Genomic DNA, 12,490 nt, shown 5'->3' on the forward strand with positions numbered 1-12,490 from the left:
TCTTATCAGCTCGGTATATCTCCCCATGAGAAGAAATAAGCAGTAGGAATAAAAGAACATTTCTGGGGTGAAGAAGAGCCACAGTCAAAGCCTGTAGACACAGCCTGGCGTTCCATGCTTCCTTAACTCTTGCCACATCCTCCCTGTTCAAATCCTATTACTGTGGAGTTCTGAAATCAGATTCCTAAGGCGAAAACCATCTGTCACCAAAATACCCTTTTAAATCCCCCCCCACCACCTCTTTTTGGTTTATTTGGGGCCACACCCGAGGCATATGGAAGTTCCCAGGCTAGGGGTCAAATTGCAGCTACAGCTGCCAGCCACAGCCACAGCAATGCCAGATCTGAGCTGCATCTGTAACCTACACGATAGCTCATGGCAATGCTGGGATCCCCAACCCACTGAGCAATGCCATAGATCAAACCCACATCCTTATGGATGCTAGTCTCATTTGTTTCCACTGTGCTACAATGGAACTTCCTAAAATCCCCTTCTTTATCATGACTTGGGCCCTTGTAGAGGGAGAAACTGAGAATTAACATCTTGCACTTGTCTTTGCGCTTGGGCTCTGGCCTCCTTTACCCTGGAGCAGTGGAGAGGCTGGCTGTCGGGGATGGCAAAGGTATAATAAGACTGGGTCTCCCCCACCTCCCCCTCTCTGTCTGAGCCCACTTCTCCAGTGATTCTGGGTAATTGGAGAATGATTCCCCTCCACTGTCCTCTTCATGGCACCCTTGCCTATCGTCAGGCCAATTGGGCTCTAAGAAGGGTCGGTGCAGTCACTGATGTGGGCTCCTCTCATCAGTCAGCTCTTCCTGCCCAGGACATCGTCAAGGAGCCTTTGGTGACTGCTGTAGTCTGCGTGTGAGCTCTGCTTTAAGGGTTCTAAGGCCTTTGGAGGTGATGTCACACCTTTCCTAGTTGATTTCTGCCAGGTGACATTATGTCCTGATCAGGAGTCTTTTCTCCCATCCTTGGATATGGAGAGGGAGGGACTGTCCACATCTTAATCTACTTTTACCACTCACCCTACTGAGCACCCAGCAGGTGTTCTGTAAGTCCCTGCTTGTTGATTTGAAGGAAAAAAGAAAAAGTTTAAAAAAAAAATGCAGGTGGAAACTGAATTTCCAAATAAAATTTAATTCTATTAATGGATATTTTGTACTCCATTGAAACCCTGGTTCAAGTGAACTACTATCTCTAGTTAATTACAAATTTTGTTATGGCTTAGCTTTAAAGTGGCAACACAGAGATAGATAAATTTTAGATAAATTTTTGCTAAGGATATAATACAACAGACAAAAATCAAACCCTCCAGGGCACCGTCCTAGAGTGCAGTGCAGGTTCACTTCTCCCGTTAAACTTGTTCTGTAGTCATGAGAGAGTATCTGACTTTAGAATGGCAGCTCTTGGGTAGTGGGAGATACTGAATTGCCGCAGGAAAATGAAATTATCTCCATTGTGCTTCCCAAGGCAGGAAAGGATACAGTTATACTTTTAAGATGTTTAGGTCAAACATTTCAAAAGAGACCTCTCAATTTATTATTAACTAAAAACAACACATAGGCTATATCTTGTGTAAAAAAGCAATACTTTATATGGATTTATGTTTGTGTGTATATATATATATTCATTAGACAGTAAATGAACACCTCTTTTGAGATGTACTTTATGCCATGCATGTGTGACAATTTAAAATGAAGTATTTGGGATCATTAGGGCACATGAACCACTAGTGATTTTGGTACAAATCCAATTGTCTAGCTAATAAAACTTGTCTTCTGGTTCTTTTTTTAGACTGATATGAAAACCAAAGGAAGTTTGTTTTGGGTTTTAGACCATACTAAAACTTCATTTGGGAGACGGAAGTTAAAGAAGTGGGTGACCCAGCCGCTCCTTAAATTAAGGTAAAAGGAATTCTTTTTTGTGTGTGTTTAATCTGAAATTATATAAAGTTATGAAATTAAAGATATGCTACCTCCTTAAAACCAAGGTTACCCTGGCTTATAAGAAAACCATTTCAAATTGAGGAAGATTCTATTTTGTATCTGGCAGGAGACCATCTAATACTGTGAGGATTGTATCCTTATCCCCAAGAACGAGTGTGCTTGTATTTGGAAGACATGGAGTCTGCCCAGGGAATGTGAGTTAGCTAGTTAGTTTGGGTCATCAGTAGCATGGGGTGTAGGGAGAGAGGGGCTGGGGACTGCCTTTCCTAGAAGACTTTTTTTTTTTGCTTTTGCTTTTTTAGGGCTGCACCCACAGCATGTGCAAGTTCCCAGGCTAGGGGTCTAATGGGAGATACAGCTGCTGGCCTCATCTGTAACCTGCGCCACAGCTCACAGCAACTCCAGATCCTTAACCCACTGAATGAGCTCAGGGACCAAACCCGCAACCTCATGGTTCCTAGTTGGGTTCATTTCTGCTGCGCCACAATGGGAACTCCTTTTTTTTTTTTTTTTTTTTTTTTTTTTTTTTTTTTTTTGCTTTCTTTGAGGGCTTTAAAGGCTGGACCGAGGAGCTGGCAATGAGAGAGTTAATCCAGTGATTCTGTGCATGGAAGTGATGGACTCAGAGCTGGCTTGTGTGTGGGAGCGGACAGAGTGATTGATGGTGGTAGGGGGCCAAGTTAGCAAGTTCACAGAGAGGTTCTGAGGACCTGAGCTGCAGAGGTAGCAGTAGGCATCTGAAAAAGGGATTAGGTGTGAGATGTTTACAAAAGTAGAATGAGTAAACCGGAAGTGCTGTGAGGGAAGGTAGGTGAGTCTTAGTGCCTGAAACAGTGGTTTCCAAGCTTGTCTGCACATTGGAATCACCTGGGAACTTTCACAAGTACTTTTGCCCACATCCATCCCCCAGAGATGGTCTCCAATTTCATTGGTCTCCAATGTGGCCTGGGAGATGGAATTTTTTTTTTTTTTTTTTTTTTTGACCACGCCTGTGGCATGTGGAAGTTCCCAGGCTAGGGATCAAATCCATGCCATAGCAGCGACCCTGGCCGCTGCAGTGACAATGCTAGATCTTTAACCCCCTATGCCACCATGGAACTCTGGGAGCTGGAATTTCTAAGAGCACCCCAGGGGGATTCTGACCTGCAGATAGAAAATTCGAGGACTGTGACTTACGCCTTTCACGCAGTAGGAGTCCAAGTAATGTTTACTGAATGAATGAATGCATGCTATTTTTCATTGTATTTTTCTTATGTACGAGTATTTAATATTCAGAATCATCCTCTGAGGCGAGTCCTTGAGATGAGTAAACAGATTCAAAGAGCTTCAATAACTTGCTCAATACTTCGCAGCTGGTAGAGTCTAGATTTCAAAACAACATTGATGCCGTCCTGAACAGCTTGCCATATGGACAGATGAGGGAGCGTGCGAGGGAGTGTCAATGAGTGAGTCAGTCCCACTAGGAGCAGCCTGCCCCTCCCCAGCCCACTGCATCCTCACCTTTGCAGTGGTTTACTACCTCCTCGCAGGGTGGCCATAAGGAATAAAATGAGGCAGTAATCTTAACTGCCACTTCCTGTAATTATATAGGAAGCACTGTGCTAGGGGCTTTATGTGCATCGTCTCTTTTAAAGCACAACAGCCTCACTCATGGTTGTGTTTTATGCTGGGCTCAGTGAACAGCCGTCTTTGGCAAAGGATAGCAGACACTGTTATAAGCTTTAAGACATTGTTCTGCTGATAATGATTACTCAGTCATTTCCGATTTTAGTGGGTGATTACAATTTCTATTAGTCATAAGCTTTAAGACATTGTTCTGCTGATAATGATTACTCAATCATTTCAGATTTTAGTGGGTGATTACAATTTCTTGGCTAAAGACCTTGGACCAGGGAAACGGACTGGGTAGAGAAGAAGTTCTGAAAATGGAAGTATCTGCTTTGGTTCAGTAGTCACATGAGATAAAGATACCTCGTGGAGCAAACGCAGACAAGGTGAATTTCTGCACACAGTCTGCCGAGAGCTGTATGAGGAGTATTGCCTTCTGGTTGATAGAAAGGCATCTGTCTAAGCAGCCACACAGTTCTTCCTATTTTATTTGGTTGTTGAAATATTCAGCAGAAACAGACTTGCGAGCAGACTTTTTCATGTAAATTAAAATTTTTATTTCTGTTAAATTTGTTTTATATAAGCAGGATTAATTTGAGATAAATTAGGTAAGCCGTGCTATATATGCTCTTTGGGAGTTGATCATATATTCCTTGGGACCCAACCTTCCCAGAAAGACTGAGAGAATGTACTCCATGTATTAAACTCAGATGCTTTCAAGTATGAACTTCAGACCATCCTAAAACATATATTGCTGAAAACAAGCACACAACCTCTCCCCCCCCCCCTTTTTTTTTTCTTTTTAGGGCCACATAACATGGCATAGAGGTTCCCAGGCTAGGTGTCCAATCGGAGCAGTTGCCGCCGGCCTACACGAGAGCCACAACAACACCAGATATGAGCCGCATCTGTGACCTACACCACAGCTTACGGCAATACTGGATCCTTAACCCACTGAGTGAGGCCAGGGATCGAACCTGCAATCTCATGGTTCCTAGTCGAATTTGTTTCTACTGAGCCATGACGGGAACTCCTTTGCCATTTTTACTTTAGGTCATAGCTGTAAAACTTTAAGCTTCCTAATCTATTAAAATTCACTTCAAAAGAATTTCAGTTGAATCTTTTCCTTTTTCAATTTATAGGGGCCTTACCCATGGCATACAGAAGTTCCCAGGCTAGGGGTCAAATTAGAGCTACAGCTGCCGGCCTATGCCACAGCCACAGCAATGCCAGATCCGAGTCGAGTATGTGAACGACACCACAGCTCACAGCCATGCTGGATCCTTAACCCACCAAGCAAGGCCAGGGATCAAACCCGCATCCTCATGGATCCTAGTTGGGTTTGTTACCCCTGAGCCACAGTGGGAATTCCAGATTCCAGTTAAATCTTAATTGCACTTGCAACGTATTCCAAACAAATACCTAGAGAAAACCTTTAGCTGATTAGTCAGTGGTTCAGCTATATATGTATTGTTGTTGTGGTTCTTCTTCTCTTTTTTTTTTTACCCCCTAAATGCTAACATTGGTGCCATGCTGATAGTGTCAGTGGTTCATCCAGGCTAATGTACTGTCTTTGACACTGGCAGCGAAAGGTTGGTTTAGGGCCTGGTTTTCTTCTATAGTGAGATCATAATTGGTGACAAGGGAATTTAGCAAGATATAAGGTGGATCTACCATAGTTCCTAAAGATCCTATTGTTAGTCCTCCTTAAATTCTCTTAAATCCCTTAGTATCTTCTTGATATTTTTAGCCTATTTTAGCTCCCAGGACAGTTACACAGTTTATAAATTCAGGACTGAATGTTTCAAGTTTTGGGGAACTTTTCTACTTCCACCACACTTTACTCTGCGAAAGGGCCTCTTCGGTGCAAAGTTTTCTAGTGACTTTCTAGAAAGTATAAATGGCATTTACCCTGTGCTTACCGACTGATTCAAAAACTTCACTTGGGTTATTGAGACAAGATTTTACTCTGTGGAAACCACACTGGCTTTTATAAATGTTATGCTTTTTTATGTGTTGTGATGCATCTGCATACTTTTAAAAAAATCACTTGTCTAATTTTAGGCAGGAAGATGCTTCCTTGTAGGTCACTGGCTTCTTCCTATAAATGAATATCATGTTGGCAAGCCATTAGTCCTAAGATCTTTATGTTGAATTCATCTTTTTTGAAGTTCTGTCTTTGAAGTTCTTGCGTTTCTTTCAGTTGATGTGGTCTTGTCAGTCTTTTTTAGATACACCATATGTATTGTGTTGGTTTTGTCCAAAAGCCCCCAAATGCAAATTTTGCTCGTAAATATAGATCAAGGGTAAGAAAACTTGAAAAGTATAAGTCTCTAAAATGATGTTTTAAGCAAAATACTAATTTCTAAGGCAGATTTGGTCATCTTAGAAGAAGTATTCAAGATTCTGTAACTTACGTTGTAATTTGAAATATTAAAAGGAAGTTCTGAGTTTTCTCCTTGGGTATCTCTTCTTTCACCTGTGCCTTAAATGTTGATATTACTCTTGGTTCTCTCTTGGGGCATCTTCTTACTTTCAGCACTATTTAGGATTTTATCTGAGGCTGTGGCTTTTCCTGTAACTCATGTGCTGATGACTTTGTCACCATTGTCTCCTGCAGCTCCAGACACACACATCTGCTAGGACTTCTCTGCTTCAGGAAACATTCAGTTTTGAGTATGCAAAACAAATGGGAATCAAAGAATTTCCTTCAGTGAGACAGTGATTTCTTGCAAATGCAGTCATGTGTGTGTGGTATGTGTGTACATGTGCGTGCATGGGTACATAAAACACTTATAAAAGAGTAGATTATTAACCACAAAAGGAATTTGAGAGATCAGTTCCTCCCCTTCTAGAGGGCGAAATGTTTTGATCAGTGATGAAAAACATTGGATCTTTGGCAAGAAGTTGTATTATATCATCTTGCCTTTTTGTAAAATCACTTTACGAAAGGCACTCAGATGAAAGCCTTTTCATGAAAGGCTTTTTGTTTATTGAGGAACCTAAGCATCTCCATGCCTCTGGTCGTGCCCTTCTCTGTTTCTATCTGCACTAACCAAAGATTACTATTTTTAAAATATATATCTGATTATGTTTTGCTCTCTGCTATTTACAGTTCTCATTCTACACTAAGGCAAAATTTATTTCTGGACCTTGGTACCCTCTGTTCCCTTTTTCTAAAGTGGAAGCTTCTACTCATTTTGGTTTCTCTTCCAATGTACTGGCCGCTGCTTCAAAGTTTCCTTTGCTCACTGTCCTTCTTCTCTGTCTCCTTTACAGAGAGGTTGGAGTTCCTGAGGCTTGAACCTTAAAGCCCAGCTTTCTTCCTTCTGTTATTCTTCCCTTCCTTCTCTTCTCTGCCGCTCTTCTCTCCTATCCCATGAGCTTACCTAGTCCAGTGATCATTAATATTAAAATGTCAGCGATTCCCAAATTTGTATCTCTGGTCCTTACTCCCTTGTATTCTCCAGGCTTATATATTCAACCTAGACTGCTGAACACATAGGGTTATCCCAGACATCTCAAAGTTAATATATTTAATTCTGGTTTCCCTGTTTCGGAAACCAGCCTATCGTGTTTATCTCTGTGCATCTTGCCACCTTGACCTCCATCAGCCTGGTCTGAACTGCCATCAGCTTCCACTTGGATGGCTGCAGTGTCCTAACCGATCTCTGTTCTCTCTTTTTTTTTCCTTCAGGCCACACCTGCAGCATATGGAGGTTCCCAGGCTAGAAGTCAGATTGGAGCTGTAGCCACTGGCCTACACCACAGTCACAGAAACTCAGGATCTGAGCCACACCACAGCTCACAGAAACACTGGATTCTTAACCCACTGAGCAAGGCCGGGGATCAAACCTGTGTCCTCATGGATGCTGATCAGATTTGTTTCCGCTGAGCCGCAATGGCAACTCCCAATCTCTTTTTTGAAAATACAGAATCATGTCACTCCCTGCCTTAAACTCTTCATTGGCTTTCCTTTGTGCTTCGAATAAAATTAAAATTCTTAAATGTGGCTCTTGTGTCTGCCTCTCTTCTGCGTTCATGCATTCCTTGTCACTCTGGCCTGCCTTTGGTTCCTGAGCATCCCAGAGCTTTGTCTGTCTCGTGGTCTCTGCATTCATTGTCTTTCTGCCCAGCATGTTCTTTCCTTTCTCTTCAATTTTCACATGGCTAACTCCTTTATTCTTTAGTTCTTACCCTCAAGTGTTAGTACTTTGGAGAAGTTTTCTCTGACATGCTAATGTAAATTATGTTCTTGGTAGTATTCGTGGTGTATAGGACTTACTCTGATATTTGTTTATCAGTGTTTAATATCTATCTCACGCAAATGTGTTTCATTTATAGTAAGTATTTGATAAGCATTTCTCCCCATGCTCATTTCTCTGCGTTTGCACTTACCAACAACGTAGATGTTATGAATGTAAAATACACGTCAGGTAACATTTATCTCAGTCCCTTTTACCTGTACATGTCATTATGTATGTTACGTTCATTAAGTATATTTTAAGTGTATTAACTGCATTAAGATTATTGTGCAACCATCACCACAGTCTCTGTTCAGAACTCTTTTCATTTTGCAAAACTGAAACTTAGTACATATTAAGAATGACTTCCCATCACCCCTTTTCCTAATCTCTGACAAACACTGTATTACTTTCTGTCTCTATGAAATTGACTGTTCTAGGTATCTCATATATTTATGGAATAACACGAGGTTTGTATTTTTGTGACCATCTTATTTCACTTAGCATAATATCTTCAAGGTTCATTTGTGTAGCAGCATGTATCAGTATTTCTTCCGTTTTTAAAATTGAGGTATAGTTGTGTAGTCAATATTTACTAGTTCCACATGTACAACAGAGTAATTCAATATTTTTATAGATTATACTTGATTTAAAGCTATTATGAAATAATGGCTATAATTCCTTGTGTTGCACAATTTATCCCTGTTGTTGTTTTCATAGTAGTTGGTGTCTCTTAATCCTATGCCCCTATCTTTCCCCTTCCCCCTTTCCATCTCCCTCCTGATAACCACTAGTGTGTTCTCTGAGTCTATTTCTCTTTTGTATGTACGTTCATTTGTTTTATTTTTTTAGATTCCACATATTAGTGATATCATACAGTATTTGTATTTCTCTGTATTACTTATTTCACTAAGCATAATTCTCTAAGTCCATCCACATTCTTGCAAATGGCAGAATTTCATTCTTTTTAATGGCTAAGTAATATTCTATTGTATACATATACCACATTTCTTTATCCATTCATTCGTCGATGAGCATTTGGGTTTCTTCCATATCTTGGCTTTTGTAAATAATGCTGCTGTAAACATTAGGGTGCATGTAGCTTTTCAAATTAGTGTTTTCATTTTTTTTTGGATATCTACCCAGGAGTGGAACTATTCTATTTTTAGTTTTTTGAGAAGCTTCCATACTCTTTTCCATTTTGTACCAATTTACAGTCTCACCAACAGTGTACTAGGCTTCTGTTTTCTCCACATCCTCTCTAGCATTTGTTACTTGTTGACCTTTTGATGATAACCATTTTTGACAGGTGTGAGGTGCACCTTGATTTGCATTTCTTTGATTTTTTTTTATATTGAGTTGTTTGAGTTGGATATTAACTCTTTATTGGTCATATCATTCACGAATACTTTCTCCCAATCAGTAGGTTGTCTTTTTGTTTTGTTGATGATTTCCTTTGCTATGCAAAAGCTTTCAAATTTAGTTAGGTTTACTTTTATTATTTTCGCTGGTTATTTTTGCTTTTATTTCTTTAACTGTGGAGACAGATCCAAAAAAATATATTGCTACAATTTATGTTGAAGAGTGTTCTGCCTATGTTCTCGTCTAGGAGTTTTGTAGTTTCAGGTCTTAAAATCCATTTCGAGTTTATTCTTGTATATGGTATGAGGGAATGTTCTGATTTCATTGACTGACATGCAATTGTCCTGTTTTCCCAGCATCACTTATTGAGGAGAATGTCTTCTTCATTGTATGTTCTTGTTTCCTTTGTCATAGATTAATTGACCAGAAGTGTGTGGGTTTATTTCAGGGCTTTCTGTTCTGTTCCAATGATCTATGTGACTCTTTGTGCCAGTACCACATTGTTTTAATGACTGTAGCTCTGTAGCATAATGCGATAAGTACTTATTGAGTGAATAATAAAAGAGTGAAGCATTCAAGACCTAACTTAGATATCTCCTTTGAGAAGTCCTCCTTTTTCTCCTTCCTCCCCCTGTAGAAAATTAACTCCTCTCAGTTTTGTCCTGCTTCTTACCCTCCTCTCAGTTTTGTCCTGCTTCTTACCAACATTATGCATTGTGGGCTTATAGTGCTTTGAATATAGTAGGTGATTACAAAATATGAACCAGTGAATCCACTGGAAAATATTAGGGTTCTAAGTAGACTTTGAAAATAAAGGCATTCATATGTAAGGGAAGTTTATTTAACTAAGAAAAATTCTTTGATTTTATTTACTTTTATTTTTATTAAAAATTTTTATTACAGTTAATTTATAATGATCTGTCAGTTTCTGCTATACATCAAAATGACCCAGTCATATGCATTCTTTTTCTCACATTACCTTCCATCATATTCCATCACAAGTGATTGGATATAGTTCTCTGTGATAGTACAACCTCATTGCTTGTTCATTCTTTTTTTTTTTTTTTTTTTTTGTCTTTTTAGGGCCACACCCATGATATATGGATGTTCCCAGGCTAGGGGTCAAATCGGAACTGTAGCTAGCCACTAGCCTACACCACAGCCACAGTGATGCCAGATCTGAGCCGCATCTGTGACCTACACCACAGCTCATGGCAACGCTTACCCATTGAGTAAGGTTAGGGTCTGAACTGCATCCTCATGGATATTAGTCAGATTTTTTTTTTGTTTCTGCTGAGCCACAGTGGGAACTCCCTGCTTATCCATTGTAAATGTAATAGTTTGCACCTACTACTCCCAAACTCCTAATCCATCCCACTCCCTTCCCCTCCCCTCCCCCTTGGCATTACAAGTCTGTACTCCAGATCTGTGAGTCTGTTTCTATTCTGTAAATAGGTTCTTCTGTGCCATATTTTAGATTCCACTATCTTTTTCTGACTTCACTTATGAGAATCTCTAGTTGCATCCATGTTGCTGCAAAAGGAATTACTTTGTTCTTTTTTATGGCTGAGTGGTATTCCATCATGTATATGTACCACATCTTTTTAATCCATTCATCTGTCATTGGGCATTTAGGTTGTTTCCATGTCTTGGCTATTGTGAATGATACTGCAGTGGACATACAGGTGCATATATCTTTTTGAATGAAAATTTTGTCTGGATATATGCCCAGGAGTGGGATTCCTGGATCACATGGTAGTTCTATATTTAGTTTTCTAAGGAACCTCCTTACTGGAAAAACTCCTTGATTTTAAAAGAACCTTAGAGGCAGTTTTCTTTCATGTGATTTCTTGTTTTAGTGCCATGGAATTTATTCTGAGAAATCCTTTCTTCCCTTTTAGTGGGGTAATTGCCTGGTCAGGTATGAAACCATGATACTTAGCAATGGAAGAAATAGCGTGGCAACGTCTTGTATTCTCTCTAGACCCCCAGTGGAATATAGAATAGACAAACGTTCCTCAGAGAAACTCATGTGACTTCCTAAGGAACCCAGGCTGGGTGACAGGAAGGAGCTGTCATGTACCCCATGTGTAGCTGGTTTTAAGAATGATGTAAAAAGTCTAACTAATAGCTCTAAACACATCTGAGTTGGAATTTATTGGCTTGGAAACATTTCTGGTCAACATGATTTTCATACGGCTCTTAAAGGCCAGACCTGTAGAATATGAATTCCACAATGGGTGATTTAGATAGTGTATTTGTTTGCTAGAGCTGCTTAAACCAAGTACCACAAACTGGGTGGTTAAACACCATAAATTTGTCTCACAGTTCTGGAGGCTCAAAGTCCAAGATCAGGGGGTCAGTGGGATTGGTCCTTCTGAAGCCTTTGAGGGGGAATCTGTCCATTGCCTGTCTGTTGGTCTCGGGTGGCTTGCTGGCAGTCTTTGGTGTTGCTTGGCTTGTAGATGTGTTGTCTTTATCTCTGCCTTTATGTTCACATGTTATGCTTTCTGTATGCATCTCTCTTCACTTGGCATTCTTTTAATGAGAATATAGTCATATTGAATTAGGGGCCTGCCCTATTCCAGTGTTATCTCATCTTTACTAATTACATCTGCAGTAACCCTGTTACACTCTGAGACACTAGGGGTTAGGTCTTCAGCATATGTTTTTGGATGGATACAGTTCAGTCCATAATCGATAGGCTCAGTTATTTCACATATTTCCTGCTCTTGGCATAAGCAGATCAAACGTACTCATCTCTTGCATGGAAACAAATGTTTTGATTATCATTTAAATGTATCACACATTTATTCAGCATCTGAAGTGAGGTCGTAAAGAACATTGTATTTTGTAAATTGCAAACATTCTGCAATTTTGTGCCTGTAGATCTGAAAGATCTTTCATCTCTCTTACCTTTGAAAAACATTCTGGATTGTGTCTGTCCAGGTGAATTATTTATGCAAATATTAGATGATTTTTAGGGGTGAAAAAGAAATATATATATATATATATACACATTTTTTTTTTTTTTTTGTCTTTTTAGGGCCACACCCTTGGCATGTGGAGGTTACCAGGCTAGGGGTGTAATCAGAGCTACAGCTGACGACTCACACCACAGCTCACAGCAATGTTGGATCCTTAACCCACTGAGCAAGACCAGGGATCAAACCTGCAACCTCATGGTTCTAGTCGGATTTGTTTCCACTGCACCACGGTGGGAACTCCCTATTTTTTTTCTTTTAAAGTAAGTGAAATATTTTGGTGGAAAGGAGCAGACGTCCAAATCTAAGAGATGAGGAAAGAAAAGTAGCCACGGTGGAAAAC

At 40.0% G+C, this 12,490-nt stretch overlaps 1 protein-coding gene across 1 annotated transcript in view; it reads left to right on the top strand.

Moving 5' to 3' along the window:
• Positions 1 to 12,490, top strand: part of MSH3 (mutS homolog 3) — a 200,456-nt gene that overhangs the window by 69,273 nt on the left and 118,693 nt on the right. Inside the window, 1 exon segment of the mRNA XM_021084495.1 lies at positions 1,798 to 1,907. Within this exon segment, the coding sequence (XP_020940154.1) occupies positions 1,798 to 1,907 (110 nt within the window).

Source organism: Sus scrofa, chromosome 2 (genome assembly GCF_000003025.6).
Source record: "Sus scrofa isolate TJ Tabasco breed Duroc chromosome 2, Sscrofa11.1, whole genome shotgun sequence".
Lineage (NCBI taxonomy): Eukaryota > Metazoa > Chordata > Mammalia > Artiodactyla > Suidae > Sus > Sus scrofa.